Source organism: Macrosteles quadrilineatus, unplaced genomic scaffold (genome assembly GCF_028750875.1).
Source record: "Macrosteles quadrilineatus isolate MER2022 unplaced genomic scaffold, UCM_ALF_1.0 Scaffold_9__3_contigs__length_116548681, whole genome shotgun sequence".
NCBI classification, from domain to species: Eukaryota; Metazoa; Arthropoda; class Insecta; order Hemiptera; family Cicadellidae; genus Macrosteles; species Macrosteles quadrilineatus.
Genome location: NW_026542602.1, coordinates 58,846,075 through 58,871,989, shown reverse-complemented (window position 1 = coordinate 58,871,989; position 25,915 = coordinate 58,846,075). Strand labels below are relative to the sequence as shown.

At 34.6% G+C, this 25,915-nt stretch overlaps 2 protein-coding genes across 2 annotated transcripts; both read right to left on the bottom strand.

The window, feature by feature from the left end:
• Positions 1-2,023: 2,023 nt before the first annotated feature.
• LOC129002922 (V-type proton ATPase subunit G) lies at positions 2,024-5,777 on the bottom strand. Its single transcript, XM_054431043.1, has 4 exons — positions 5,619-5,777; positions 3,872-3,972; positions 2,974-3,072; positions 2,024-2,336 (listed from the first exon to the last, which is right to left on the bottom strand). The coding sequence occupies exons 1-4, from the start codon at positions 5,698-5,700 to the stop codon at positions 2,262-2,264; spliced, it is 357 nt and encodes a 118-aa protein (XP_054287018.1). The 5' UTR covers positions 5,701-5,777; the 3' UTR covers positions 2,024-2,261.
• Positions 5,778-9,020: 3,243 nt separating this feature from the next.
• On the bottom strand, positions 9,021-25,710 carry LOC129002625 (uncharacterized). The gene is made up of 9 exons (XM_054430572.1): positions 25,469-25,710; positions 19,084-22,685; positions 18,069-18,195; positions 16,215-16,291; positions 15,297-15,374; positions 14,742-14,879; positions 13,682-13,858; positions 10,478-10,843; positions 9,021-10,113 (listed from the first exon to the last, which is right to left on the bottom strand). Exons 2-9 carry the CDS (start codon positions 22,662-22,664, stop codon positions 10,065-10,067), a joined length of 4,593 nt encoding a protein of 1,530 aa, XP_054286547.1. The 5' UTR covers positions 22,665-22,685; positions 25,469-25,710; the 3' UTR covers positions 9,021-10,064.
• Positions 25,711-25,915: the final 205 nt, after the last annotated feature.

The window sequence follows — 25,915 nt, the reverse complement described above, 5'->3', positions numbered from 1 at the left end:
TACCATAGCACTTTATTTTCCAGTAGCCTCGATTATTTTAAGTTGTAGGGGGTGGATGTCTGTACAATTTGATTTATTTTGCTGTACCACAGTAGCCTACTTGAAAATGCGAGAAACAAGATGATCAATAAAGTCAGTCTCAAAATAATGCTTGATCTTTACTTCTTTTGATCAAACGAAAGATCACTTATACAATATTATGTTTAGCCTTTCATTGAAGTCTAATAATACAATCAATGTTTTCTCTCCTTTTCTGGCATAAATTTTGTGGTCAAGTGTGCAATACCGTACTGGTGGAATGGTCGTAATTTTGACATAAACATGTACAGTAAAGATAATCCAATCTCGACCACCCAACTTTACCATTAACAATCAAGCAATGAAACTGCTAACTATTTCCCTGTGATTTAATTGTAATATTGCAATAACCCATAGTTTATCAACTCTCTGCTATAGATAGTGCAAGAGTTAATGCACACATCTCTTCCCCACCACCTTTACTTCTGTAAAGTGATCTCAACAATTAATTGCCGTTGGATCAATTTAATACATTAAACTAAATAACTAATAAAATAAATAATTAAATTAGGTTTGAATGAGAGCTTGCCCCGTGGTTGAAAACTCGACCAAAAGTATGTATTGTGCAAACTTTACTGTTTTTACCCCACACTGTATTTCATGTGATAGGAATTTAATCCATTTGTTTTGATTTTCTGTTTATATTTTGTTGTTATTTTGTCACCAACATGGCAAATCATCAGGCCCATGTTAGTTTTATAAATTTTAAAATTATTTTTTGTGTTTATTTTTGAGCCTATTTTAATTTATAAATGGGTTCTGCTCACCTATAGTAAAATATAATTCATTTGGTACAAACAGCGTGTAATTCAGTACAGTAGTATGGTGAGGCTAGCTGTCATAAGTTTTACAAAAGTTTTTTAGTATATAAGATAGAAAGGGCTTATTGCCTGAGAATTAAGGAGAATTGAGGTTGTGACTCTCAATGTTGAGAAAGGTTCCAGTGGGCTTGAAATTTCCAGTGTTTCTTTTGTGTTTTCTTCCGTGTTACTGTAGTGAAGTGGGATACCTACATTTCTAAAGGTAAGTCTCCTTAGTAATTAAATAACTAGTATTTAGCAGTGTTACTCTCAGTGATGTTGGGAGCCTTTTCTTGAGTCCACCATACACGCCATCCCAATTGAAACAATCTGATCAGCTTTAATCACAAAGTAGCAGAGTGGTTATAGTCCTCTTAACATTAGTAGCTTTATGTTGGTCGAAAATGGGCCCTGTTGTCCTTGATCATCCGACATTTGAATGGTTCTGGCTAATGAAACATATGGTCTTAGTCAGTACACAAGGCATTTCACTCCTTACCACATTGATCCCTTACTTATATTTGGACTAAAATATGCAACAATTTGTAATAATAATAGTGTGATTAGGTAGCTGTGACTGAATGGACAAGTATTATAGAGTATATTACAGACTAACTCGACAATTTGTGCACCCAGAGGTTGTTGAGTTATCCAGAACATTGAAATTATTAATGGGTTTTAAAAAAAATAAAAGAATATCTAACGGACTAATTTTTACACATACATTTGTTACATGACTTTTTTTACATATTGAGTAAACAATCTTTAAAGAAATTAAGAATATTCAACAATTAAAATTAAATGTTTTGAAAAAAATCGCTTTTGTTTTTGCTTATGCCCTGTCGGCTGTTGACTGTCAAATTGTACAGACTAGTGTGTCGAGTTAGTAAGGTTTCACTGTATCATTTACTTTGGGGTGTTTTTTGAATTTTTGATACTTGTGGTGATGTCTTAAAAACGGTTAAAGTTAGTGGTTTCAATGGAAAACAAATAATAAAAGCCTTAGATTGGTTTGATAACAGATAAACACTTATTATTTTGAATATTTTAAACAAGTTTACAATGGGTTTTTGTTTTTACATTTGTTTGCGTTATATGACCATCCCGCTTTACCGACCTTGTGTAGGTATAAAAAACAATAGACATAAACGAGAATGTTTTTATTTAACATTTACAATATATCCGGCACCATCAACATTGAAAATAGAATACAAATTTTAATGATTACGAGGAATGTGACTCGACCAAGGTATGGTAACAAAAGTAAGATGAAATGGGTGGGAAATGGATAATACTAAGCTATCAGCCAATTTACTCATATCTAATGACACGTAACACTGTTGTGCTGTACATAGCATCTCACACAATACTGTTGGGGAATGTTCACTTGGCAGCGCGGAAATTCTTGTGGAGTTCGGGCTTGATGTCGTAAACCAACTCCAAAATCTGCTGAATCACCTGGACAAAATGTTTAATTTAAAAACGTGTGAAATACGATTTATTATAGGCCTAGGGCCTACCTAACTGAAGATAGGGAATAGGTTCGTGAATTGGGGGGGGGGGGATATCTGCACACTTTAGATAACTAACAATTTAAACGCTTGATTGTTTTAGCTAAATAGCTGTGATGTTAACCTACAACTGTGGATATTGTTGGTACACAGCATCTTAAAAATGTATTTTCTCTTTTCTCCCTTATTTATAAACCAGTTTTCTTAAATTTTGTGCTGTTAGAATTATAATAAAATTGTCAAAATAAAACAATTAGGTCTACTGAAGTCTTGTTTAGCTGTGCAATTTTATTTTGTTTAATTTTAGAAATTTTGACTGGTCACCATTTTGAAACTGGAAGTTATGAAAAAAAATCAATATCCGTAGTTCTTTACAAAGTTAATCTTGACTACTAAATTTAATCCCACTACAAAGAGCCATTATTAAATAAATAATAGTTTTGTGGGAAAAATACTGTATCTGGGTAGTAACTGTTGAGTTTTGGAAATTTTTACCCATAAAAGGTCAGTGGAGAGGTCAGGATACCCTATATAGTGGTTGTGAATTAACAGAAAAGTTCCAAAAGTTGTTATTGCAAACTTACAGCCTCCTGGTGTAGAGTGACAGCTTTGTTCATCTCGTTAATCTTCACCTTGGTGTCGGCCTCGATCCTAGCCGCAACGTCCTCCCGAGAGCCCATATGCTGCAACATCAAAATCAGTCACGGTCGTTTCCAACGATTCAATAACGCTCACAAACTGTCCAAAATAAGATTTGTGCTAGTTGCAAATAATCTAACTAATTGGAGTTAATTGATAACTAAATTGTTTGTTGCTAACTGAAAAAATAGTGATGCAAAAACAAAAACGTGTAAATAAAAAGGTAATTGGCTACATGTTTTTTTTTAATTAAAAAAATATACAAAGAAACAAAAAAGTAAAACATTTAAGTAAAAAGGACTCAAAAAGAAATAACATTTAATTTGTTTTGAAATGAAGTACAACTCTGAATCTTTCACTTTTGTCTAGTTCACTCAGTGACAACTAAAACTCACTACACTCACAATACACAATCGTACACCGTGGATAACTATAACTGAGTAAAATTCACTAGGTAAGAGTGGCGGGGGGTGAAGTAAAAAGCACAGCTAGAGGTGGCGGGAACAAGAAAATGTGAGAACAAAGATCGGCAGGAACGACGAACAGCAGGAATGATGAACTGCAGGAAAGACGCTAATCTAATCCACAAGGTTAATAATAATTATCCTTGAAAACCGAAAAATTAACTGAGGACTAATAGGGTCGGCACTAATTGTTTCTAGCAATTTTTTGCTAAAAATGTTCAGAGCTGATCCAATCAGTACAAATTTTTCCAAGTCATTTTAGTCCAAATCTTAACATATTGTATGGAAAATTTATAATTAAGATAAAAAAGTAATAAAAAAGCATCATGTAGGTAGGTAGCTAAAAACAGAACTACAAATCTGTTTGGCACTGCCTTACCTTAGCTTCAAATTCTTTAAACTGTTTTTCTCGTTCTTGTCTGTACTTTTCAATTTCATCTTGAGCTTCCTCTTTCGCCTGTTTGAGCCTGCGGGCTTTCCCTAAAATAACACATTAAGTTAAAGTTAAAAGATGAGGATTTGTCTAAAGGTATCTCTTCAGTATGAGCAACACAATTTACAACAAAACTTTGTGTTGAATGGTGTTGGTAGTGTGTTTTCCTCCTTCCTCCTCTTAAAACATTAGTCAAGGCCACACTAAAAAAACAGGCCGTAATGCTCGTCCAGCATGACGTCACGATAGAAGACGGCAATGACGTAATTTTGCCGTTTGTGATCAGCTGCTTGTTTTAATCTTTCATTGGAAAATAAATAAATAAGTTCTTATACGTCATAGCCGTCTTCTATCGTGACGTCATGCTTGGCGAGCATTACGGCCTGTTTTTTTAGTGTGGCCTTGCATTAGTACTAGGACTAAGTAAATACTCATCCGTCTCATCAAGACTTAACCAAATCTCCACCTAAGCCAATCTGCTGCTCAAAATTTATAGCAGATTTAAAAAAAATATTGCTTCAAAGCCTAAGTTATAGGTTCCAGTTCAGGCATTTCTAGTTGTTCACAAAAAGTTAAGAAATAACTAAGTTATCCCTAAGTACACTGCACTTATTAAGTTACTTCTCTCAACACCAGTAAACTGAACTCAGTAATTTTTACGCTGTAGCCTAAGTTAAAGGAATGGTCCAATATCTTGTTACGTACTATCGGAATTAAATGGACATTAAGTTTAAATTTATTCAATTAGCAGCAAATTTTAAAAATATTTTGGATTCTGTAACATTAGCCAAGGGTAATTCCTATGCTGTCAAGGAATGGTCCAATTCCTCATCTTGTTCTACAACTGAAGATGAATTAACGGTGATTTAAAAAACACAGAGGATATGCGTCCGGTAACCGGACGTGGATTAGGCGTCCGGCAGTGACGGCACCGGGTTGTGGGGGCCCGGAACGCCATTACCACAACGATACGATGACAGCCATCGGTGTTCGTGGTGTAGTGGATAGAGTGCTCGGCTGATATGCTAGAGGTACCTGGTTCGAATCCCATCAGTAACCTTAACTTTTTGTCAAAGATTTTGTTTTGAATGCAATTTTTCTTAACTGTAAGTTACATCATTTGTTAGAATTTTTGGCATTTATAACTTAATTTTATGAACAGAATTTAACCTTAATTCGATTTTTTCACTATCAGCAAGTTAGGTTGGTTAGGTTAGATTATGACAGTAACTGCCGAACGCCTAATCCACGTCCGGTTACCGATCCTCTGCGTTTAAAAAAAGGGATCATCGATTGATTGACAGTCAGATCTCTAAAATAGGAGCAGCATGACCTTTAAGTTTTTTGAAAATTATGGTTGGGACGGATAGAAACTCATTTTCCTGAAATAGCTAAATAAAAAAACCACACCCTCTAAGTCCTAAATTTGTGAAAACATCCTGTTCTTGAAGATAACTTAGTCTTAGATTAGGAACTACGCCTGCGTTGATTCACACTGTTTGAAATTTGTGTATAGCCTATGCTGCCTGAAAGTGTTGGTTATCAAAAACCTAGGCCTACTTGAACAACTAAAAAATCAAATCCATGGGTAGGAATTGAAAGGCTCTGGAATAGGCCTGATTTATTTTAGCTGAAGTAGGCCCTACTCACATCAGAGACTTTTGAGGGCATTATATGAATGTTTTTAACTTACTCTTTTTCGCTTCTGCTACCTTCTCTGCTGCTCTTTTCTCAGCAGCTAATAGTTGTTGAATTCCTTGAGTTTGACTCGCCATTTTAATATTAATATTAACTAAAAGAATCTGACACTACAAACGTTCCTCCTGAAGCAGAAGAGAATCACTTCACTATCATATGACTTGAGTCATGTGACAGATTCCGCCTGTGGTTATTTCAGACAGTCGTTTAGTAAACTTAGCCATTAGTACTATACAAAAATATATACATAACAAAATGATATATGAACCGTTTGACGATTTGCTCACGAAAAATTAGTGACAGTGGCACCATAGATAGAATATGGATAAGGGTAACGTAATAAGTATGTTTTATCTATAGTCACGGCATTGACTATACTTTAATAGATCTCTCTATGGTCACGGTAAAGCCAGGTTTTTGGCCGTTTTGTGGAGGACAATACCATAGATAAAACATACTCCTCAAGGAGGTACTCGAGGAGTGTTTTATCTATACCAATACTGAGCTTTTTTTCATGTCGTTGAGCATGAGCGCATTAGGATTAAAATTTAAAATTGTATCAATATGGGATTAAGAAAGAAGTTGTTAATGCCTAATTCACTAAACCCTGAGTCCCACGTGCAATAATTGCAATAATGCTTGGCTTTGGTTTCCGCTAGTTGGGACTTATGTGATACGATGACTCTGAAGACCTTGTATTGTACTATGTGCATTGGTGGTGCACCAGATTCTTTTGAGTATGCCTCTCCAGTATGAAACCCTCACCAAAAATATCTAATTGGAGAACTTGAGAGCATTCAAAGAAGATTCATAAGCATGGCCGGGGTCAGGAACGGAGTTCCTTGCCGTCACGTCCCAATTGAAGACATTTCTCGGTATGTGGGGCTCCAGTCTGTGAGCCGTAGATTTTCTGCCGACATTGACATTGTGCTGCTACACAAGTTCATCGATGGCAAGGTTGAATGTCCGGATATCCTGTGAATGGTCTCAAGCCACCATTCATCCACCCGATCCAGTTATCTGCTCCTGTTCGTGCAGTAAATAGTACGATGTCTTGCCTTCAAAGATCTGACAACAGCGTTGCTGAATCTGTTGACTTCTACGAGCGGCTCTAATAGGATTTCGGTATTCATGCAGGAGTGACTTATTGTTGTTATTGCCTTTGTATATTCAATTAATTTTTACTTCTTTTGTGTAATATAAATTGACTGTTTTCAAACTAAACCTTCTTGTTGCAGACATCCATATTCAATGTTCAGATTGGCTTACATTCCATGTATATTTTTGTCAGACAATTAGGGGCCATGCACATATTACGTAATGCTCAAGGAGGGGGTGGTTCGGCTTAGCGTTACTGAGAGGGTTTTCAGGATCAAATGATTCAAATGATTTATTTGGCCATTCAGTTCATATACAGGACAATAGGCTACGTCAACAATACAATAAATCGTTACTGTAACGCACTAAAATTCTATTTTTGTCTAAGTACCAAAATGATAAAAAGTGCCTTTTTGGAAAAATTAAAACAATGTGCTTATAGGGGGAGAAAGTAAATATTATTGTTCCAATAATTAATGCTAGGTGAGCTTCGGTTCAAGGGGAGTGCCGGGGTGGGTGTGGTAATATATGAAAGATGGAGAAATATTCCCTTTTAACATAAACCAACATTTTAAACACAATAGTGCATAGGTATTTAAATTGTAGTGTAAATTACACAGCTGTTTCAGAAGAATACTGTAAAATCTTGTTCAAACAGCACATTTATCTGAACTAAAATTTGTATAGCTTTTAGCGTAAAAGTTATAAAAAGGTACTATTAAAATTTTTACTGCTTTTAAGTTTTATTAAGATACTGAATGAACTCGAATACAAACATAATGTTTGATGATCATTATGAATTAACAGTACAAGCAATTTAACTGTGCTGATATATCAGCTTCAATGTAGTACAATTTTTAAACTATAGTTAACAAATTAATATGTTAAGATATTTTGAATTTTAAACATAAGATTCTTGGGTATTAGGTAAATCATATTGCTTGTGAATTTATATTAGGGTTAGGAGAATAATACAGAGTAAAAACAAAAATTTTCTTTATTATATACAACACAAATCAATGGAAAACTTAAGAGCAAAAGCTAAACAGTTATAACATATAATGACAAGTTTTTTCTTACAGAAAGATATATTTATACAATGATCCCAATAGGTGGAAAAGATAATATTAAAAAATAATAATATTGCAGAAAGTTCTTCATTTTTCAAGACAGTATTATGCTGAAGTTTGTTCCGAGTAATATGGAAATACTGATGAATGAATAGGGTAAGGCCGGGGCCACACTCATCCTATCTCGCTGAATTTCTTCCGTGGGCGTTACCCGTGGGTTTGAGAGATACATTACGTTATATGGGGCAGGCCACACTTGAGTAAAAACGTCTGTGAACGCGTTTTGCACGTGTATTCTACTATCATTTCACGGGCGTTGCACGTAAAACTAGTCGCGGGGCATTGCGGCTTATGGGAGTTAACACACTCATCTTATCTCGCTGAATTTTTTCCATGGACGTTTCTAGTTTTAACCTGACTGTTACTATGCAGGGAGCGAGGAGGGGGGGAGAATAGGGATCACAGACACGGACGATTTTTATTGCTAGTGTAGCATGCCCTATCAGTCTTGCCGGTTAGTCTGAAATACCTATCTCGTAAGACGAGTGTGGCCATGGTCAAACTATTTCACGTGCGTCGCCCGTGAAAACGGAAAAAACAATCTCGCTGTATAAAAATTACAAGTGTGGCCCCGGCCTAATGCAGCTAATTACATTCTAAACTAGTACTTTATTTACAGCTTTTTTAAATACAGAGAAAGTTTGCAGCTGGATTTTCACATGCAAGCGTTTTAGCGAATTTCCCTATAGGGAAGTAGCTATTACCGTAGGTCTCATGGTAAGACTTAGGCCCGGGACCGATTTACTTTTTCATTTTAATGTCCCCTGAGGCCAAAAACACCATCCGTTCAAATTTTTATATATGTATATATATATATATATATATATATATATAGATTTATATATATATATATGTGTCCGTGAACACGATAACTTGAGTAATTTTTATCCGATTTTGATGAAATTTGGTTTGAAGGTGTAAGGCGGGATAAACTTGAATGAGTTCGCGATCCAGCATGATCGGACCATGGGAACAGGGTTTTATGGGGGGTTTTATGGGGTAAAAATTGGTTTTTCTCACTTCTTACCCTCAAAACACAAAATTTCCCAATTTTTCTCTAAACCTTCTTAAAGAGCTTAAAAAAACAAACAATTTAGTATATCAAAGTGTTTTTGTACAATTATTGGTTACGGAGAAAACTAAAAAAAATGGTAAATTTAAAATTCCCATGTTATTCTTATGGAGAATATTGTAAAATGTTGTAGTTTGCTTGTTTATGGATATATTTTGATCAAACTTGGCAAATTTATTTATTTTATAGTAAGCTATCAATATTTTACTAAAAACACACTACTTTATTAGTTTCCTTGTAGCAGCAAACCTAGGTACTTGTTAAACCTAATGTTATTTAAATAGATCAATTGAAAATCAATTCGGCCAAATGGAAATTCGCTTAGACGGCAGGTTTGCTGCGGCGGGGGTATTTGTTGTAACACCTATTACTGTAATGTGGTTTACAGACATCCCATTTGTAGGGCATTTTTGGGTAAACATTATTGAAATACAGGTGTACAAGTAAAACAAAAACAAAATACATATAGACATCAGATTTTTTCCCATTATTATAATTTTCTTTTGATGGTCCGGAAAACCAGAAACTAGTTTATGCCGGATTATCAAGGTTTCTAATGTACAAACAAAAAAAATTGTAATACAGTAGTATATTTCACCACAAGGCGGGACATCAGGTGTTTTTTATACAAGCATGCAGGATTTATGTGAGAACTGTTAGCACCTTCCCGGACAAGAAAATACCACTCTATTAACATTTTACAAAAAGATAAACACTTTGTCAAATTCCCTGTAGCAGCAACCTTAGTGCTTCTTGAGCCTAATATAATTCAAATTAAAATAAATCTCACATGTTTGAAATATTTTAGTAAAATCGAATTATGCATTTGGAAATTCACTTAGTGTGCAGGTTTTTTGCAGCAGAGGCATTTAAGGTATTCAGGCAGATTTATAAATGTAAAAGTTCATCCATTTGTATTATAAAGATAAACTTATCCTGGTAAGCATTAGATGAGGCTAAGAATACACTAACATTTTAAAAATGTACTTAAAACAAAAAGTTACTCAATCATCAACGTTTTAAGAAAAGTTAAAACAATAAAAAAACTACCACCTACATTTACACCATTAAAATTATATCTCACTATGAGAGTAAATGACAAATATGTACAGAAACAAAATTTTTCAATATTTTAAGCGTCTTAGTACCATTTTCCACGTTTGCTGACACTTTCTTCAAAAGGAACATTCCTGCAAAAGATCAAATTTATAGTTTTAAAATATTACATGCAAACAAATCATATAAACAAAAATTGGAAATAATCTTAGCAAACAATTTTATGCTGAATTCTGAGGAAAACAATTGCTTGAGTCTAGTTGCACAGTTACAAAATATTAAATAGAAAATAGTTCAACAGAATGTCTGCTCCAAAAGAATTTTAAACAATGTATATTTGAATATTTTATAATATCAAAAACACTTATTTTTTATTTTGAATACTACCTGGAACTTAAGTGTATGAGGAGCCTTTATAATCTTTCTTTTAATACAGTTTGAATTCGTTCATTAAAAACATTATAAACCATTATAAACCAACAATTTTCACCTAAATACCTTTTGTATCCTTCCTGCGTGAAAGTCGGAATGGTTGACAGACCTTGAAACGGTTGGTCAAACCCTGTTTGCATTGTGTTTTGAAAGGGAGGGCCAGACAGCATCGGTAATCTTGGAACGGGATTTGGTGCATAGTTAGAAATCTGTGGCGTTGTATTAGGATAAGACTGACTGAGTCCCTGGTTACTCCAGCCTGGATGTGGCTGGTTAGATAAGTTTGGACTGTCGAAGTCAAGAGATGGTTTAGTGTTGTCTTCGAATGAGTCATCCAATTCAAAATCGTCACCATCTGGTTTATATCCAACCCCTTGTATAGTCTTGATCATATTGGGGCTGTAGAAATTACCAGGAGTCAACAGATCAATTCTGAAAGAGGACAAGATTCGTTAGTAAAATTACAGAGACGATGTGAAAATTAAATTCCAAACTTAATTAAGGTTGTAATTTGTTAAATAGCACGGTTGTAACAGCATCTGCCATAAAACAGGGGTGATTTAGGTATTTTTGGGAGACACTTCTGGCAGTTTTCAAGAATACCTTATGTGTATAAAATACACAGTGGAGCACAGGAAATTGTTTTTTTTTATGTTTTGGCAGTGAGATTGGCTGTGGTTTTTTTTTTTGGGGGGGGGGGGGGGAAATTTGGATGATTTTCGTTCAGTTGTCATTATGCCGTGGACTTGGGTTAAGCGCTTATATTGTAATAAACCAATAGTGATGCATCCTGTTTAGGTAAATTAAACAGCATTAATGCTACAGCGACCGATTTGTTGATGTTTACCCACGTCTTAGTTAAGAATAGTGAAATGTTCAAATATTTCTACGAGACACTTGTTTTAGTTCATTTACTCCCTATATCACGGATCACGGTTCACTGTAAAATGAAATTACCTATCCAGCACAACTCCCAGCTACCTCTAACCTCACTGAATATTTTCAAACTTGTACAAAAACATTTTACACAGATCAGCATGAATACTCCTAGGTTTAGAGGATTATTGGAAATAAATTACTTGAACATATTTACAGCAAGAAGAAAATTATCCAAATGTCTTGGCAGTAAACCTATTTGACTGAGTGAATTGACTTTCGGTAAGAGGATCCACCCAATCGGCTTGTCAAATCTTTTTGTTTCGTTAAATTTGTCAGAACAATTTTTTGTTTAACAAAGCACTTGTTGGAATTTAATTATCTCTAGCCGTAGGACTGTATCAATTTTACTTATTGTTTAATTATAAAATATTCCGAACTGTTGATAAATAAATTTGTGATGTAAGATTAGTAAAACCGTTGAGTGACGAAATCAACTTATATTCTACTTGCGTCTTTAATCCAGTGTTTTTTTCACACAACCTAAACACAAACCCCGCTTTACGGGATCAAAACATCCTGTTTAATCTAACAAAAAATCATGTTTAGTACTATATGAATTTTTCTGTTCTATCCTGGGGGTTTCGTTACGTTTATGTTTAAACATCTCTTTAAACCGTGCTATAATAGCAAGCTAAAATAATGTTATAAGTTATAAGTTTGGATAAGTTTTATCTGGAAAGCAGTAAAAAATAGGAAAACAAGCGTTAGATCTGATCATCCTGTTTTAAACTGTATATCGTTCCTAACATAGTCTTAAACAATGTGATAAAAATCCCAGGTAAGGAAACATTGACAATATTTTTTTCCAGTGGAGTATACCCTTACATGTTTTAACCCTTTAGGTCCCCATATAATACTAAGTAATTTTAAACAAATCAGGTAAAACGACAGTTGCTGTAACACAAACCCAATAATAACTACAGTCCAACCTCAGTATAACGAATCTGAAGGGACCGAACTGAATATTCGTTATATCAAGGATTTCGTTAAAATGAGGTTCGTTATATAGAGGTTAGGTTTGCAGGAATTTCGCTAAGTCGAGGTTCAGAACCAGCGTCGGTCAATATAGGCCGGGATTTGACCTCATTAAAACATAATTAAAGTAGCATAGGCTACAATACTTTACAGTATAGTGTTCATTGTACAGTAGAATCTTCTGTATCCAATAGTCAATGGTAGAAACTAAATTATCCGACATAATATTATAATAAAGGTGAAGGATCTTGAATAGGCCTATTGCGCAATCATGACAATGGCATTGACCTTGGTACAGGTTAAAAACTGTAAGTTTAAAATGACAGCTTGTTCTAACCCTCCTAAAACCTAGCTAAACACTACATTGCGTAGTCATAAACCATGTAAAAAACAAAACAAAACAGTAGAAAGTTTTGTAAGCTACTGACTGCTCCGTGATAGGCCGGTAGGCTACTTACAGTACAGTACTGATTTATCACAACAGAGGAATGCCAATAATAATCATTAACTATAGCATTGGTGTTGCTAGTTGAAACAAATCGTATTGAAAACAATAAATTATTAGATAAGTCATTATAAAAGTGCATATTCATAGCCAACTTAAAGATAATAAAACACTCGTAAATTAAGGAATGTTAAAATAACGATGTTGCTATTCTTTCTCTTTGCTTTTATTTTTATATTCTTTCTTAGATTTCTCTTTGTCCAAAAATTGTACAATTCACCATATTTACTTATCACCCAATCACAGCTTACTACAGATTACGTCACGTCGTCATCAATCGTCAGTGAATGAAATCAGTTCTCAGTTGCAACATTGCGTGCGCAGCGACAGCAGACAGAGAGATGTGTAAAACGGAGCAGACGAATGTTAGCGCAAGCGATGACGTCACCTTTCCATTTCATTTGATAAAGAAACAGATTTTCCAAAAACAATACTGGGGTGGGGGATTTGTTATATCAAGGGAAAGACGTAGACAATTCGTTATGCAGAGGTTAAATTCGCAATGTAGAGGTTCTGACAATGATAAATTTGTTATATTGAGGTGTCTTATTTTAGCCGAAATCACGAAAAATTCGTTAAATCAAGGTCGTTGTTATGGTTTGTTCGTTATGTAGAGGTAAAATATACATAGGCTCTTATGGAGAGTTCTAGGGGATTAAAAAAAATTCGTTATATCAAGGAATTCGTTATATTGAGGTTCGTTATATAAAGGTTAGACTGTAATAAGTCTAAGGAGGAGAGTGCCTGTTGATAACATAACCAGTTGAAACACATATTCCACAATTGAAAAGGATTGAAGTGAAGTACAATATTGCAATAAATTGCTTTTAAAAACATTGACGGAGACTTACTTTGGCCCCTGAGGAGGGAAGAGCCTGTATCTTACTGTGTCTCCCATCTCAGTCATCAGGTAGCGGTAGAGTGCTTGTGGTGAGAATCGCCGACTGACACACAAAAACCTGCCAGACACCTTGACTTTCTTGGTGCCGTGGAACCATCTACGCTGAAAACCTTTCTCTGCGGCATGTCTGTCACAAACAGATGCAGATCTCATGTTACTAACTTTATTAGGGCTGACCCTTTGACGTGGACTTTTTACAATTTCTTGTCTCTTTTAGGTTATGTCGATTTTCTTTTAATACATCAGGTCTATACTTCACAAAAATAAAAGAAAAAATCTGTCCCCTCCTCTATAATAGTGCAAAAAGAAAATCAATTTGTGTGCAATCTCTAATTAAAAACATCAATATCATCAACTTTAACGGAGTTGGAAGGTGTCTTTAAGCTGGACCTCCTATCAGTTTAAGCCAAACACATTAGTCAGATTATATCAGAATTGAACTCCAGACAAGACGAGTGCTGCTAATAACAAAAATTTATAATTAATTTATGCGCCAGAGGGTTAGCAATAGAATTTGTTTTTAAATCACAATAAATTTGAGAAAGCTGATTTTATGTATATCACTACAATACAAAACATTGGTAAAATTAGGTTCAGAATCACAGGTAAAAATTAATTAAATTGTGTCAAATTTTAGAACCAATTTTCAAGTATAATAGTTCTAAACCCGAAGCATCATTAATTTTATGAATGTCATTAAGAAGGTACTTAGATGAGTAAGAATTATACTTTCACAAAGAACATTGGAATGATTCAATAGCTTGACTGTCTAATGGACTGTCAAAAAATTATAGGCCTATGTTGATGAAGCCTATTGTAACTGTGTTACCTAATGGCAAATAAATTCTTGATTTTTGATTCTTGGTAACTTAATTAAAAGGTTTATCAAAAACGTTATGATTAAACATAAATCAAAGGTTTGCCAACATGTTGCTGTTCATTATTATTCAATTGATACTGAAACAACATGCAACCACAACACTATTCACTGTGAGAGGCGTTTGACTTACTCGCCAATGGTTTTCAGCTCCCCTATGGTGTACTCCATTCCACTGCTTGGTCCAAAAATCAGCTCACAATGATTGTTTGGGTCATTGAAAAACTCATCCATGAACGTGATCACAGCGTTGACGTGAGTTGCGTCCACCCTACGGAAATTACTGACAATAATTCCTTTGAATGAGGGGAAAGATGTGACTCATTAAGCTCCAGCGATTAATGGTGTACAGTATTAAGCTTGAAGGCTGAGAATAAGGTGTTAACAGTACAAACATAATAGATCCTGTGCAAACTTTCCGAGCGTAGTTCTACTTCTAATCTAAACTTCCCAGTTATGACTTCTACGATAGTTTAGCCTAAATAGAGAAATATCTTACAGAAGAACCTCTATGTTCTTACGGGCAAAACTAACCAACACCATAAATAATTGTGGATTGCAAATTAATCCAAGGGTCGAATAACATAATAAAGTGATAAAAATAGGTAATTGAAATCACACTATTAATTACTTATACTAACTGTAAACTAACAGGTTTTACTAATTTGTATTATTAAATCAGACTTACCCTCTACAAAATCCTTTGGCTTTGAGTCTTTTCACAGTCTCAGTGACAGATTTGATGATTTCATCTCTTTTAACCATTCTGAAATCATGGTCATTCAAGATAAGTTTCAAGCAAAATTCCCAAAGATAAATTGGCTATGATTTAATTATTTCATTACATCATTAGGGACACCCCCGTTGTATTAGCAAACCTTAAAAACTTAATGAGCCAGTTTTTTTTTATGGGCAGTTTTTGTTTAACATATTTTCTAATGCACTTGTTTGGTTAAAAAAAAAACTCAAAACTCACTTAGGCTGTAAATCTTTTGCGACAAAGGTGTTTTGAATAGTTATAAATAAGTAGGATAATTTCTAATACAAAAATAGCAAGACTATATTTTGAAAATTTAGAAAATTCATATGAATTATTTTTTATATTTTCCTTTACACATTTTTTTGACCTCCCATTAAATTAATTTTATGGCAACTATTTTTACATTTTTGTTCACTTTATTTTTATAGTATTAGTATATAATTTTTGTTATCCAGATAGTATTATTTTGCTGTATTATTGATAAGTCAAAAAATATACAATGTACTATATATAATTTGTGGGAAATAAAATGTTATTTCATTTAATTTCATTACTTCCTAAAGGTCATTTGGTAGGTATTTTGTAGTGGTGACTCTCAAATAACATTTTTAATTATATAATTCCATGATTCCATATTTTATGAAAGGAATGTTATTGTGCGAACTGACTTCGGGCTTCTGGTTTTGTAAAACAATACCATAACCTAAAAAATGAACTGTTACCAGAACTGTAATTAATCTTAGCATAAATACTAATAAGATCACTTGAAACATAAATGTTTGAGATACCGGTGTATATATAGATATATATATTGAGATGGAATTAAACAAATATTATGTTATTTACTTGTAGTATCCTTTCTTTTCTGGGTGTTTCAGCATAAATCTCGGATACCGTCCGCAGTTGTAGTAGCCATATTTTGTCTGAAACAAATTTAAGATTATACTCTAGTAAAAGAAATTTCTTATACTAAAATAAAATACTAGGAATGGACGAGATTGGATTTTTAGTTCGAGACGAGACGAGACGAGATTTTTTATTTCTCATAAAATTTCGAGACGAGATCGAGACGAGATTTCTCTTCTCATACACAACGGGAAATGCACGTTCGAAATTTTTACCTGATTTTGTAACATTGTTAGATGACTGTTTAAATACTAAAATAATGATAATAGGCAAGAATATTTACAATCTTTCATTAAATAACATCAGCATAACATTTTTTTATTAATCACGCCTAACTTATTAAAAATGCCTACGATTAGGAAACATGGTGATATCAGTTAGGATAGAGTTCAACTTATCCTAAAATAAAATAAATCATAAAATAAAAGCAATATTAATTTTTATAAAATAGTTACTTGTTTTGACTTTTTTTATAGTAATAAAACATTCCTCACACTGCTTACACTTAACAAAACTTCTCAAATGTTATTAAAGTAATATTATTAAAATAATGAAAGTAATATTTACATTAAAAGAATTAAAGTAATATTTACATTAAAAGAATTAATTAAATAAGAACGCCTTCGAAAAGGAAACGCAACTACAACACGCTCCTGTATTGCGGGTATTGCATTGACTTTCTGCAGGCGTTTTTAATTTTTTTTTTTTTTTTTTTATTCTCGTCTTGATAAAAATCTCGGCCAAAAAGTAATCTCGTCTCGTGTAACGAGATTGAAAATTTCCCGAAAATTTCCCGAAATTTCGAGACTTGACCATCCCTATAAAATACATCAATGCTTCTGTTGAGCTCAAAGGAAACTTTCATTGGTTGGTTGCGGAAAAAGTTTGTTTGGGTTGGGAAAAGTATTGTTTAGGACAGGCACAATATTGTATGTTTTGTTAGAAAGGAAATCAATGATTTTCATATCGCTCAGCTGTACAGAAATGAGCAAATCTTGAATACAGAGTGATGAAATAATAGTTTACGCAACGATTGCGTAGATAGTGTTAACATCACAAGTAGAAAATGAAAACTTCTACTGTACAAGTCTCGTTAACACTATTTACGTGAGTTGCGTTACATTCTTTACCTACGACAGAGATTTAATTACTAAAAAGCACTACTCATAACTTCCAAGAGGGGTAATGTTTTCGTTTATAACCTCTCATTGCCACTGACAGTGATGCAACAAAACATTGTAACAAATCCTAATAGCAACACTCAACAATTAAATTGGCCTGAACAGCTGATTAGTTGAATTTTGAATCATTACAATTTTACTTCTCCTCTCTCAATCCTTGAACCTCATTGGTCCGTCACCCGTGTTGTTATGAGTAAAACTATGCTGTTATGAAAGTAAACAATTCTGTTATGTGAAACTTTTCAATTCTAAGAACTGAACTGAAACGGCTACTTTAAAAAGCGGTCGTAGGTAAAATTATTTAACAGCATAACTCCCAGCTTGATCTTCCTCTTACAAATTTAAACTCTCCAAGAAAACACTTTACACAGATCAGCATAACATGTCTTGTGGTTCGATTACCTTAGTAAAACATCAAAATATTAACAATACGTTATAAATATCAGAGATACATTGCCAAATTCTATATGATTTTTGGAACTGAAATATATTGGACTTTTTATGGGAAATCAGCTTTAGACAACCTGATTAAAGAGAGTAATTCCGTTAAACAAAAGCCCTGTGGTATTTTCTTCACTATGCCTATAGGCTGTCTAGTAAAATACACAATCACCTGTATTGTGAAGCATGTTTTGGCGAGGGCGTTTATCAAATCTATTCCAGCCGAAATACGTGCTTCCTCTCGTGAGTCGCCTTCTGCTCGTGATAACAGAACACCCTTCCATCTCAAATCACAAACTCTGAAATCATCCCGAGCCATTAACCTCGACAGTCAGGGTACACTTTAGTCTGTGATCCAAGTTGACACTACATAGCTCTCGTTAAACTATGTAATCAACCAACAGTGTGGGAAACCAAATCTACTTTTTAAAACAATTTATTAATTCTATTTCCTCAATTTAGTTGAATGAGGATTAGCAATCAAATTTGAATAGCCAAAGAGTGAAAGATGTATGAAAAACTCACAGAACCATCCAAATCTACTGAAATAACAACTGTGAATACAATGATTCAGAAAACATATTAATGAAAAGCACGTCAAAAATTAAGAGATTAAGACTGAATTGCTGTTGGCCTATTTCTGTATAAAAAGCTAGTATTATTCCCATTTAAGACTTCCTTCTATTTCTGGAGGTTAAAGCTTGTTAAATACACTTAACTATTTTAATCATAGGCTATATAAAAATACATATGTATAAATAATCTTTTTACAACCAAATACTAAACTTGAAAGTCAATAGAACAAACTCAATGTTTGCATTTTCATATTTTATGGTAGAAAAATTGAAGTTTTATAATTGATTGAAAGAATTTCCCCCTGAAACAATCAACCTACAGGCAAAGATAATACCCAGAAATAATAAATGCTTAAAAAGATATATAGTGCTAACTAAAAATGACAGAAAACTTTCTTCAGTTTTGGGAACTGCAGAAAACACTTAATACAAAAAAAGAGTAATTCGTTTAAGTTTAGAGTAAATTTCTTTATTTGGTTAAAACACAATGACACTACTCAATCATTATTGTTATTAACATTGAGCACATTTTTTGCACAAGATTTGATTGCTACAGCACTGATTTTTCCATGCTTAGCTTAAATAACAACATACTGTATAAAGATCACTTACTGTTTGCGTACTGAGTTAGGCTTGAACTCGGTCATTTCATCAATATCTAATCTTTCAAAGCCTTCAGACGATGAGAATGACTCTTTCAATACTTCAATTGGGTCTTTTTGAAGTTCACTGTTTGCTTGTACGCCAAAATAAATGACAAATCCCTTAAAGATTTTGCCTAATACATCAAATGTAGGGGAGCAGTTTTTGTATTTATTAATTATTTCAGCTTTTGGAAAAATTAAACCGTCAGACTTGTAAACATAATCATTGTTCTGACTTTTACTTTGCCCTTCATCATCACTTATTACAATCACCTCCTTCACTTTATGTTCTGCAGGACGATCGTTGAAACTGGAAGGCTTATCTAATGAAAATTGCCCTTTTGAAGCACTATTTTGTGGCCATGAATGAAACTGATCATTATCACGGTTTTCTGAACAAAAATCAGTTTGTAAATTTTGGCTCAGTCCTTGGAATGGCTGATGATTTGAAAATGTATTAGTGCTTTCATTGACCAATGAATGTCTATTTTGCAAAGACTGGTTGAGAAATCCACTGGAATTATTATTAGAATAAGTCTTTTGGAACTGGTTTGTTTGTTGTATTTGACTCGGTTTAGCAGCGTTGTTTTCAGACTGTAAACCTTGGTTTTTCCATACAGGCTGCTGGTTAGATGTCTCATTCATTCGACGAGAGTACATTGGATTTGCCACAATGTTTTCAAATATATCTTTAGGTGGTTGAGAAAATGCAGCTCTTTGATCTAACGGTATAGTATTTTGTTGGAAAGAAATTGGAGGAATAACTGGCACAGTACTTGGTACTTGTTGATAAGGATATGTTGGGATCATCGTCTGATTAGGATAAACAGGTGTTCTCACTGGTCCAATATTCATATTACTGCTAGAAACAAAGTTTGAAGGGTTCTGTGGCATTTGAGTGGGCATATTTAAATTGGGCTTCAAAAAGGGTGGACCGCTTCTAAAATTGTTATTATGGCCTTGAAAATATGGAGGTCTAGGATTACTCTGTGCAATAGGTAAAACACTTGAAGGATTCAATTTTGGAGCATTATTTGGGTGTGACGGAGCAACAGGTGTTTTCTGAAAAGAAGTAGATTCTGGGTTAGTTTTGGTTTTAGTCTTACTTGGCTGCTCATACCTTCCTTGGAAAAGATTTTCATTGAAAGCATCACAAGTTTGACTCAGAAAAGACTTTTCGTAGGCATTAAATAGCTTTTCCTGTTCATTGCTTGGTTTGAGTCCATCTTTTTTCTTATCGAGGGACGAATTGTATGTAAATTTAAAGTCATAGTACGACGATTTAGGTAGATTATCTTCTTTATTATCCTTAGGATTGTCTGCATTAGATAATTTTATGGCTTTATCTGTATTTTGGGTCTCACGAAGAAACTTCTTTTTTCTATGTTTTTTTACAGGAATGTCTTGTAAATTGGTTTTCCCAAAATGTTCTTTTTGGAGAAGATTTAGTACACTAGAATCTCTACTGTCATCTTCTTCAAGTTCAGCTAGAAACTTTTGCATACTATCAGTACTGCAAGGACGATGAGAACCATGTGCTTTGGTTTCATCTAAATTTACGAAATTCTCTGTTGGCGATATAGGAGACAAATCTCTATTGTTTCTATGGTCTTCAGAAAAGTCTCTTTTTTCAAAGCTTCCTGCTTGTGAAATGGGAGATAACTCCATTTCCTTCACTGAATGTGTGTCACGAGAAGCTGAAAACTGCTCTTTTCCCAAACTACCTGTTTGTGACACTGGTGATAGTTCTAAACTCTCTTTTTGAATTTCGATGGACCTATTCTCAGTGAATGGCCCATCTCCGACCCCTAAAAAATTACGGTTATCTTTATAGCTTCTATCATGAGAAGATTTAGACACCGGCCTTTCAAAAGACATTTCTCTATTATAGCCTGTACTTTCTTTAGGTTCAAAAATGCTTTTTCTTAAAAAATCTGTTCTTACTTCCTCTAAAAAAGGTCGATCTTGATCCTCTAAAAAATCTCTTTTTCGTTCCCCTAAAAAATGCCCCCTTTGTTCTTCTAAAAAAGGCCTTTCTTCATTACCATAGTTATGAGCCCTTTTTCTGAAAGCTCTAGAGGAAGAGTTAGAAGATTCAGGAGATCTTCTGCCGTAAGAAACATGAGGTGAAAATCTTTCTGGTGATAGATGTCGTCTTGATCTAGACCTCCTTCCAGAATCAGAGTGATTTTCATGAAGCTCTCTTACATCTTCTCTCCAAGCAGGTGATATTTGTCTCACAGGAGAATACTCAATTCTCCTTTCATAATTGATAGTTCTGACTGGGGATCTTGATCGCTCTATTGATCTTCCACGTTCAATAGTAATATTTTTCAATCCATGAAACTTCCTAGACTGATTAGAAGGTGACAAAGATCGTTCAGGAGATCTTATATATTTTCTATTAGAATAACCCCGGCCCTCAAAACTATTGGATGGAGAAACAGAACGTGATTTAGGATTATTCTCAAAAGATCTCTTACAATCATCTAAAAACCGCTCAATTGATGATTCTGACCTTTTCTCATGCATCTTCTTTTCATGAAGCATTTGTTGCAGTCGTCTTTTTTCGAATTCTATTTGTCGTTCAATTGATCTTCTAGAGCTTCCAGCAATAGATCTTTCACGATCACTTCCATGTAAAGACCTCTCCCTACTGTGTCTAGAGGATCGAGATCGATCAACTGAATGTCTTCTATATTCAATTGATCTTTCCCTTTCTCCTCTTCTTATACTAACTCCAGGGGAAATAGGTCTTTGATGTTCGAGGAATATTCCTCTTTCATCAACGCTTGGTGACCTTCTATACTCATTAAAATCTCTACTGTCTCCACGATATGGTCTATCTTGCTCTACAGACTGTTGCCTTACAAATCTTTCTTCTGACGATCTTATTCTTTCAATAGAACGTTCACGCACCTCTGAAAAACGCCTTTCTAAACTGGGTGATCGTCTTAAGTGTGATCTATCAGGAGATCTCTCAGGGCTTGGATCAAATTCTTCACCATCATCAAATCGTCTATGTATTGTTAAAGGTGATCTCATTCTGTGTTCAAAAGGAGGGCAATCTTCTCCTCTGTCATAATACTCATCCTCTTCTTCGTAATAGTCTTCAGGGTCATCAAAAGCCTCCTCATCTTCTACATACTCATTTTCATTAGCCATATCATGAGGTGGACCATGTCTCTCATAAGAACTTTCTTCATCATATTCCCTTGGGGCCATAAACTTCCCTCGGCCTCCTCGAAAGTGACTTTGCCTTCCTCTAAAATGTCTACCTCGTGACCGAGCTGGTCTGAGAACTCGGCCTGAAAAATTCTTTCTAAATGGCCTACTTCTACCACGATCAGAAAAATATTCCTTTTCCACAATTTTTCCCCTTCCTCTAATCGGCCCATGTCCTCGAAATCTTTCTATATTATGAGGCTCTCTGCCCTGATGATATTTTCTTTTAAATGGTCGGCCTCTTTCTTTTAGAATTACACCATCGTGTCCTCGGACGTTTCCACTCCTCCTAAATTTAGAAGGATATCTCCCTCTAAAACTCATTTCTCTGCTAGGAAGTGAAGTCTGCAACAGAGTAGTTCTTTCAATAAATGAAACATAAGTAATACAGAAATACAAAAGCTTATAGGCCTAACCAAAATTAGTTTTCAATCTCCTTACCATGCACAAGTCCTACTTTATGTTTGTAATTTCACTTTTTCTAAATGATGTTCCAGACTTTTGTTTATATTATCTGAACATCAGATTTGTTTTAACAATGAGGGAGGTACGCCTTTTCAAACTTGATTATGAATTAATTAATTAACACAAATTTACAATGCATCATATAGTTCCTTATATACTGTAGCTAAATATGTGTTGAGAGACATAAATAAAACAATACTGAATAAGATGGGGAATTATTAATGCTGAGTCTAGTAGTCTATAGGTCTAGTCTCTAGACCTATATTTACAAAAATAAGGTATTTACACGGACGAGGTCACTACTGTAGTTTCACGTTCGGATCAATTGAATAATGTGACAACAGACTTTCGGATTTCGACCGCATGTGTGTAGCCTAAATATTTTAAGAAGACCCCCGAAGATGCCACATCAGGTGGAGAATTTATGGGTAACAATTACTCCAACCTACTCAAGAACTACAGGCTTCGGTACAACAAAAAGAATCTAATATAATTAAGTAACTTACGGTACTTGAAGAAACAACAAAAACATTAAACATGCAAGCTGGCCTTCCTATAATGAAACATCAATGTTTCCAAAACATCGGTTAACAAATAACAAAGCACATACGTAGGCTAATAAGTACCGGTACCGGTGAACCATATGCTCTAACGTAAGTTATTACTCCCATCAGTAAGGCTAGGGTAGCTTATCTCCTATCAGTTAAGTTAGGCCTAAGTTTACCTAGGTATGCCTAACTTATTCTCTTTTGATTTATTGTAGGCCTAGGCCTAAACCACTGTTAACGGGTCTTGTAGAGCTAATAGTATGGCTAAATATTTTTGGGTATTAAGGTAAGTAACAATAGGCTAGTTGGCTTGATTTTAGTTGGCTCACGGTTACTCAACAAAGTGGACTTAAGTTAAACTATTTAGGCCTACCAAAAATCACTGTAAACGGAACCACTTTGCAATACCAGGACAAAGTAAAAAGTCTTGGTTTGACTTCATACCGCACATTGCACTGGATCGCGCCACTCATCCTACACTCATCCTTCACTCACATTTGGGTTAAAATACGCACATAGGTAGCGGCGTCCCCATCTTAAATACTTAATTGAATTGAATTGAATTGACTGACGCGGTGCTAAGCACTTGTAAAGAGTGTTTGCCGCTGTTCACACACTGAAGAAGATGCAACGACTTTACCTTTTCAAATTAAACTCTTACTGGTCAAATCACTTTTGATTCCCCACTTCAATTACGGTAGGCCTACTGCAACACTGTGGTTAATGATATGACTGTGGCTTTGGCAACAAAATTACAAAGTGTACAAAATTAAGTTATTGTGTTCAATTCTTGTTCTATCTTAGACGTGATGACCATGTCACACCCTATTACATTAAGTTTAATGAATCAATTTGGAAATTAGAGGACATCAGAAAAATACGAATAGGCAGCTACTTTCCATTAAGTTACCTACTCGAATTCAATCATCAATCTTGGAATTCCAAATTTTCTTGCAAAGAATTTTAAATTTTTGAATGGATGAGGCGCAAGGGATACCCGCTCTGGCCCGTCCACGCTTTGCATTCCTCATCACAGAACAACTGTTTATACTAATAAATCATTTTTAGTAACAGCATAACGCCTATGGAACTCCACACCTCTTCCCATCAAATCCATAGAAAACCGATCCCAACTGATGGTGGCGCTGAAAGAATATTACCTTGACTGGATGGCCGTGGCTTGGCGGGATGGCGCCTAGGCCTAGATGCAGCAGAGGGTGTACATAACTTATGTGTGTGTGTGTGACTGTAAGCTAGGCCTAACTTTGTAGGTAAGATGAAAAAAATATGCTAGGCTATTTAGCCCTTTGAGTGCCAACGTCCAGGGAACCGGACGTTTTTAAAACGAGCCAAAAGTGCCGACGTCCGGCCGACCGGACGTTTTTAGAACGAGCCAAAAGTGCCAACGTCCGGCTGACCGGACGTTTCGTAATTATCGAACAGTTGTCATAACAACCGAATGGATACTCGGATTCTTTTAACCCATATATTAACATTGAGTCGAAAGTTACTAGATGCGATACATCGATTTTCGTTGGTCGAAATATCGAATATTCGATTTTTACGAAATTTTAACCTAAAAATCGCCAGATCGCGCTCGGCATTTTTAGCGCGACCTTCGGGAAAAATCATCGGCATTTTTTGAGCGTTACTTTTATTTCTCGCCTGGCACTCTAAGGGTTAATTACTAGTTAAGTTTAAGTTATGTTACAAACTTTGAGGTACTTACCGGTAGGCCTTATGTATTTTTTGTTATTAGCCTAGTTTTTTTTAGAGGTTAACTGTAAGAAAGGACCATGAGGTCCTAAGTTCGCCTCAATAAAGAAGGATTTTTCATTCATTCATTTTTACCGGGATTTAAAAATAAAATGCCCAAATAGGCCTACACCTAATTTTAGCCTAGGCTATGTAAAATTGTTTGTTGGCTATCCTAGGATTTAAAATATAAGTTTACGATTTAAAAACTTGACGAAAACTCTTCAAGAGCCTATTTACTAATACAATACTAGTACAATTCTACAACCTACTTAAGACACACATAAAACCAAATGAGATCAAATTTAGGCCTAGGCTACAACAAAATATCACTTAGGCCTGCCTAAGCCTAATTCCTACCTTGTTTTCAACTTCTTAGATCACAATGTTGTACCCAACGAGGGCACTGCTTATTTAACACAAAAGCCAACTCTATCGATATTGATGGAAAACAACTGGAACGTAGTATCTTTGTAACATGTTCGTGTAATTATCACATGACAAAAATTCCCAATTTCTTCCTAAGTATACTAGTTATTTCTTTATTCGTCACAAAAAGCCTTGGTTTTTACAAGACAAATACAAAATACAATACAATGGCGAAAGCATTGAAAGCAAAACTGCGATTGATTGAAGAGGCCCAGGCCGGCGAGGCGACGCAGCGCAAGGCGCAAGGCGCGAGCAACTTCATGTATATCTTACTAATATTATAAATCTTTTATAAATAAATATACATAAATATAATGTATGTTTATAAATAAATCATGTATATTTATTCATCAAAACTGTGTCGTTATCGTATTTCAT